The following is a 6315-nucleotide window of genomic DNA, read 5'->3' as shown; positions in this document are numbered from 1 at the left end:
TTTATTTATTCATTTCAAACCATTGCACTTTGATTGCTTAACTATATTCTAGAAAAGTCTGGCCAGTTACCAAAATTGATGTGTACTTGAGTTTTAAAAAAAATGAAATCATATTCATCCTATAGAATAAAGTCTTTTTAAATTAAGTTACAAGAGGAGTACCAAAGTGACTAGAGTTTTCTCTCTTTACAAAATAATTTGTAATGCATCATTGCCCCTCCCCAACCTGTTGTACGGTTAGTCAGCAGGCTGAAATCAAGCTCCAAAGCTTTTCCCTTTATTGCAACCAAAAGTATTCCTGGTGATAAAAGACAGAGTCCTACTGTGTGAACATGTGCAACCGATCTTTCTTTATTCTAGATGTTTCCCAGCCATTAATATCACATTTCATGTCAAATCAGGTGTAAGAAAGTTTGCTTTTACCCCAACCCTCTCAGAAATGTGTAATGCATTAAGAGACAGCGGCACACTAACAATGCAGGGCCTGGGAACACCCTTCAACTCAAAAACGCCAAAACTCAAATTGTAGTAATKGATATTTTGCTTTTTGCACTTTTTTGTTATATTTTATCCAGTAAAAATACTAGTATCATCAATCATGGAAAAAAATGCAGAATTAAATGTTAAATAAGTAATAAATAGGTAGGAATCTGACCTAATAGTCCTGCTGACATCATGTATAGATCTAGCAAAAAAACAAACAAAAAAAAAAACTTACCCAAAATTTTAATGTTTCAATCTGTGTAAGAATACATTTATCAATGTATTGAGAACAAACTTGTTGCATGAAAATAAGATTTATAGTTAAAAATGTGATAAATGCTTCGGACTGCAGTATGAAGTTATATTCTGTGCACAATCGTTTCCTGCTGTTCTGCAAATCTTTTGCCCCCTGCTGGACATTTGAAGTACTCCAGGTTGTTTTTAGTTCTTTCTCGTCTGGAACAGTTTTTGAACTTTATATCATAATTTTGTGCAGTTCAGCAAATGGAGATGTATTGTGGCACTTTTTATAATATTATAATGTCAATGTCTAAAAGAGACTTTTTATTATTATAAAAAGTATCTTATAATATTATATAACATAATATTATTATATTATCTATTTTGCAGACAAGTCCCTAGATAACTGGTTGGTATCACTTTTTATTTGACATCTAGTTATCAGTGTAATAAACTGACCTGTAGACATTTACGTGATTGTGAGTGAACTTTGGTATGAAATTGCATCATGTAGAATATAAACAGGCTGAACCAGAAAGTAATTTATTAATTACAAATGCTTTATATAAAGTCTTTCACGTTAACTTTTACAAATGAAAATACTCATATGAATATAGCTATCTTGTGTACTCTGTATTTTAGGCATGCTGTGTTGTGATTTCACTTTTAAGATAAAGTTGAAGTCGCACACAATTGTTAACTTTTTTTCCCTCCTTTTTATTATTTACTCTTATTGAACAAGAACTCAGGATTTGTTCATGCTGCTCTTATATTCTTTCTTATTTTTTCTCTACTCTCTTTGTCTCCTGTAAGAGTCTGACAAGTTATGACGTGTGCAGCATCTTCCTGGGAACCTCGACGTTGTTGGTCTGGGTCGGGGTGATCAGRTACCTTGGATACTTCCAGAAATATAATGTGAGTTCAGAGCATTTTTATTTGAACAGAAGGATTTAAGTGGTTGTTGTTTTATAATTCTTTAGCTACATGTTTTTTTTATTTTTATGTGTCGTGTCCAACGGTGTAGCAATCAGAATTGAATGCCAAGGGACATGGATGTCAAACTCTCATCTTTGGGAGTTTTAGTATTTTTGCTTCATGCCTAAAACATAAAGCAACTTAACATTTATGCCTCCAGGTCTTGATTTTAACCATGAAAGCAGCCTTTCCTAAAGTCCTCCGTTTCTGCTGCTGYGCTGGCATGATCTACCTCGGTTACACGTTCTGCGGGTGGATCGTACTCGGACCGTACCAYGAAAAGGTAAAAGTTGCAGACATRGAGGTTTGTTTATCCAAGGACCTGCACTGAGTCATGTTGAGAAAGGTGTGGAGTAACTCGCCACAGAAGAACTGTAAAGTCTTTGTTTTTAGGTGACTAATGCCGTTTGCTGATGCAGAACTGCTGAGGCCATGTGTGTGGTTAAACACAGGAAGTCCAAATGTCTGAAACTGCATTTCCATTCACAATTTAATTTTAACAAGAGTGCATAAGCTACCAACATCAGCAATAATAATTGAGGAGGTCAGGGTTGGGATAGAAATACAGTGGCAGCCTTCTCATAGAAACCCAACTTGGAGACCACATCCATAAACACATTTTTATTTGTGTAGTTTCCTGATGTTGTACCTTATTTCCATTTCCAAAATCTGATATTTTATATTTGCCTCATCAATGAATCACAAGAAGAAACACAAATGTGTTCAGGTTTTGGGTTGCTAAGAGGCAAGAGATGAATACACACCAACTCAGAATTTTTACAGTTTTTATGTTCTCTGAAGATGTGAGAACATTTTTGGACTGACACAATGGTTGGGTTGCCATTATTAAAAAAGAAAAAAAAAAACAGAATGAAGAATAAAATAAACAGCYAAAARGTTTAATGTAAGAYTACCATCTAATGATTGATYATGTAAATWTTTGTCAACTAATTTAGTAGTTGATTAATYATTGACTTTACTGTAGAGACTCAGAAACGGTTATTTGCTGAAAGAAGAACATACTTAGAGCAATTAGCCAAAACGGTACAATAAATAAATAAAATTTGCATTTATTCAACAGATTAGCCTTAAACTGTATTGATAAGTGTTGTTGGAAGTATTTATTTAAATTTTTTTWAAGCTGCAGATGCATTCTCTGCCACAAATGATCTAGCATATTCGATTAATTGGCACAGCAGCTGATGCCTTATGTTAGATATCTGCTTTAGTTCATTTTGACTATTGTGGCTGAAAATTACTTAGAAATTGTTTTTTTTTTTTTAATAATTGTAAATTAATAAAGAAATAATCTTWCATTTAAGTTTCTGTAATGATACAGCTCATCCACTAGGTGTCAGTGTTTTCCCCCAGTTAGTCTGAAGTCATGAAGCTGTACACTCATACATATTCTGGAGGAAATTATAGCATTTTATGCTTGAAAATGTGTGATCATTCAATACTGGGGTGTTTGTTTGTATAAAATCATTTAGTCTGCCATTAAAACAAATATTCAATGACTCTCAATTCATCCATAAACTTATAAACCACCACATCATGGATATCCATTTTAAGACTGGGAACCACATTAAAATCTGTACTCTGCAGGCTGTAGTTAAAGAAACCAACCAATTTATGCAGGAACCTGGTGAAGGACAGTTTATGAAGCAGACTCTGAATGTTCCAGCACTTTAACAACTTAAGACTTTTACCACCATTTAATTATTCAGCAACCTCTCCAAAGGAGCACAGCTGGTTGTGGCGACAGGGAAATCCCGTGCCAGCAAGCGGCACCGGGAAGCCGTGTGTTTTAACTATCCTGCTCTGTCGAGATAAATTATTTACGGAAGTTTTGACCGCACGTGGGAGTCAAAACAAGTCGTGGCCTGCAGAGGTAAGTTTGTTCAGACGGCCTTATATCGGCTGCTTTAGTTCATCCAAAAGTTGTTGATGATCTTCAGCTGCTCAGCCATCAATCTTTTTCTTTATGGGAAACATTTGGCTGGAACATACTTTTTAAAAGAAAATCTTCAACATGATGCAAAGTAGCCTAGTTTGCGCACTGTAATTTAATGTGCAGTATTTTGTTATAATTCTACTCCCAACTGAATGCCTTATTTGTTACATCCCTTCCTTTTAGTTTTTTTTTCTTTTGACCAAAATAAACATAATTGGTTTCTTCCTATTTTATGGCATAACTATATAGTGATTCAATATTTACCAATTTGCTTAACCCTTAACTTCAAGCAGCAAAACACCGATTATGCATACATGCAAACCTAAAAGTGTTGTTCTACTCAAAACTACATCAAGTAATCAAAACCTGTAGCACTCTCTGGTATCTCACYGTCAGTTTTGTATCCTTTTAATATTTGATATAAAAAATTAACTCCAGYGCTCATGAGCCTGGTGGCATTGTAACGTATTCAATTTGCTCACCACAGCAGTTAATTATCAATACTTGAAATATTTACAGAAAGTTGACCAGGGAAGTTTCTGTCAGCCCTTCCAGGAATCTCTGTTTATCACCCCAGTAAATATACAGAGGATGTAATAAAACTCCACTTTCCATAYGTGCATTCAGAGTATTGTGCTTTGAATCCATGGAGATGCAGAGGGATGTTGTTTCTAGATGCCATCAGTCTCTGGCTGACCAGAGCTTCTTGGATTAAGTCCATGTCTGACCTTCAGGACTCCTCTTTCCTTCAGTCAGCCAGCTGTCATTTATCTGTTTTCTGCTTCCTTTTTGGATTCAGTTTATTTGGGGCTCTCCCTTTTTTTTAATTTCAGTTTCTATTCCAGGTTCTTCATGTATGGAATTTACCCGTTTCTTTCCGTTTGCAAGATTTTAAATGCAAACGTGTTTTTCACATCATAGACCTGCATCATTTKATCACTCGTCTCTCGCCTTCTTCTCCTTTAGTTTGAGGGCCTGAGTCGAGTTGCAGAGTGTCTGTTCTCTCTGCTGAACGGCGACGACATGTTCACTACCTTTGCCCAGCTGAAGGACAAAAATATCCTGGTGTGGGTCTTCAGYCGGGCTTACCTCTACTCCTTCATCTCACTGTTCATCTACATGGTGCTGTCCCTCTTCATCGCCCTCATCACCGACTCTTATGAGACCATAAAGGTAAACAAACCTGCGCTCCTTGTCTAAGGGGAAAACGGCAGCTCTCTTAAAACACTTGGATACACAGATGTATTCATATCCCCTGAACYTTTTCACATTTGGACATGCTTCTTCAAATTTAACATTTGATTTGGATTTAATGTGGTAGACCAACACCTGTCAAAAAAAAATAAATAAAAAGCTGTAGCTTTTYTCAGTATCATTTAGTTCTTGGCCAAATGTTCCCACCAGCTTTCATATCCCTGCTGAAGAAAAGCCTCCCCACTGCCTGATGGGACAATGTGTGGATCAGATTTTTCACAAGGCATTTTTCAATGCTTCACATTAAAAGAGCACCTGATATGATGATGATGATGATGATGGTGCGAGTTGGTCTGGTAGAGCTAATGGAAATTTATTTGAAAAAGATAAATGACTTGATGTCCATGGAGCTGTTTGTAGGTTGTCATATTAGCATAACTCCTTTTAGTGGTACCTTTTTATAAGACATTTTATTCCAGCTGTAAAATAAGTATGTGCTGACTTTACCAGTTTTCCTGGTGGAAAAGTGCTCTGTAAAAGTCCARGTTTAATGACTGAACAAGAGTATCTTCTGGATTTCTTGTTTATATATTGTCATCCTAAACTCTAATCTGGAATCGTCTCCTCCCTCCCCCATATTTATTATATCAAGTTGTGTGCAGGTCTGTCACAGTAACAGATTTTGCTGGACSATAAATTGTCCCAGAACTTATTGTGATAAAYGATGATATTGTTGTTTTGAGAAAATWTTTAAGTAAYGTAATGACAAAATAATAATGCAAGAGCACATTCTAAAAGATCAGTAAACTTCTAAATTCTAGTGAATATTTAACACTGGAACTGGGAGACATTTTAAATATCAAAAATAAATAACCTTCTCTAACCTTGTGTATTTCCTTTGTCTGCAGAACTATCAGAGGGACGGGTTCCCGCTCACTGATCTACAGAAATTTCTTCTGGGACATAAAGATTTTCCTGTTCAAGAAGAAATCGGCCAGACAGAAGTTGAGCTCAGTAACTCTATACGTCGCTGCTACTGCTGCCAACGGTATGACAGCAATGCTAATACTCTAAAATTWCAACCTGGTTCAAATACGTGAGTTTTCAGAAATTACACTTGAAAAATTATATACTTTTTTTTCAATTATATAAAACACCCAGCCTTCTCTCTGCCCAGTACTCTCAKGTTTTCCTCTCCTAATTTAATCTGGTGTCAGTTTCATTTACCAACACGGCCACAGTTGTATCCAAGTTGAGCTTTACTGTCAACATTTTGAGTTGAGGCTTATCAAATTGATTTGAAAATCAAGGAAACTATTAATGCTCAACAGCTGGAATAAAACGAGATACAAATCCCCTTTTCCTCATCTCATTTTACTGCATCCTCCCATCTGCCTTATGCATGCTGGCAGATTTATACCAGCTAGAAATGGACGATAAAGTATAAAAGCTACATCGCTTGCTGGGCT

At 35.9% G+C, this 6315-nt stretch overlaps 1 protein-coding gene across 1 annotated transcript in view; it reads left to right on the top strand.

Annotated features, from left to right (window-relative positions):
- Positions 1-6315, top strand: part of mcoln2 (mucolipin TRP cation channel 2) — a 20552-nt gene that overhangs the window by 6140 nt on the left and 8097 nt on the right. The window contains exons 4-8 of the mRNA XM_008408126.2: positions 985-995; positions 1407-1638; positions 1859-1981; positions 4619-4825; positions 5755-5894. Coding sequence (XP_008406348.1) covers positions 985-995; positions 1407-1638; positions 1859-1981; positions 4619-4825; positions 5755-5894 — 713 coding nt within the window. The remainder of the gene's footprint in view (positions 1-984; positions 996-1406; positions 1639-1858; positions 1982-4618; positions 4826-5754; positions 5895-6315) is intronic.

The sequence above is a fragment of the Poecilia reticulata genome, linkage group LG4 (assembly GCF_000633615.1).
Source record: "Poecilia reticulata strain Guanapo linkage group LG4, Guppy_female_1.0+MT, whole genome shotgun sequence".
Taxonomy (NCBI): Eukaryota; Metazoa; Chordata; class Actinopteri; order Cyprinodontiformes; family Poeciliidae; genus Poecilia; species Poecilia reticulata.
The sequence above is the reverse complement of the archived record's forward strand: the minus strand, read 5'-3'. Positions and strand labels throughout refer to the sequence as shown.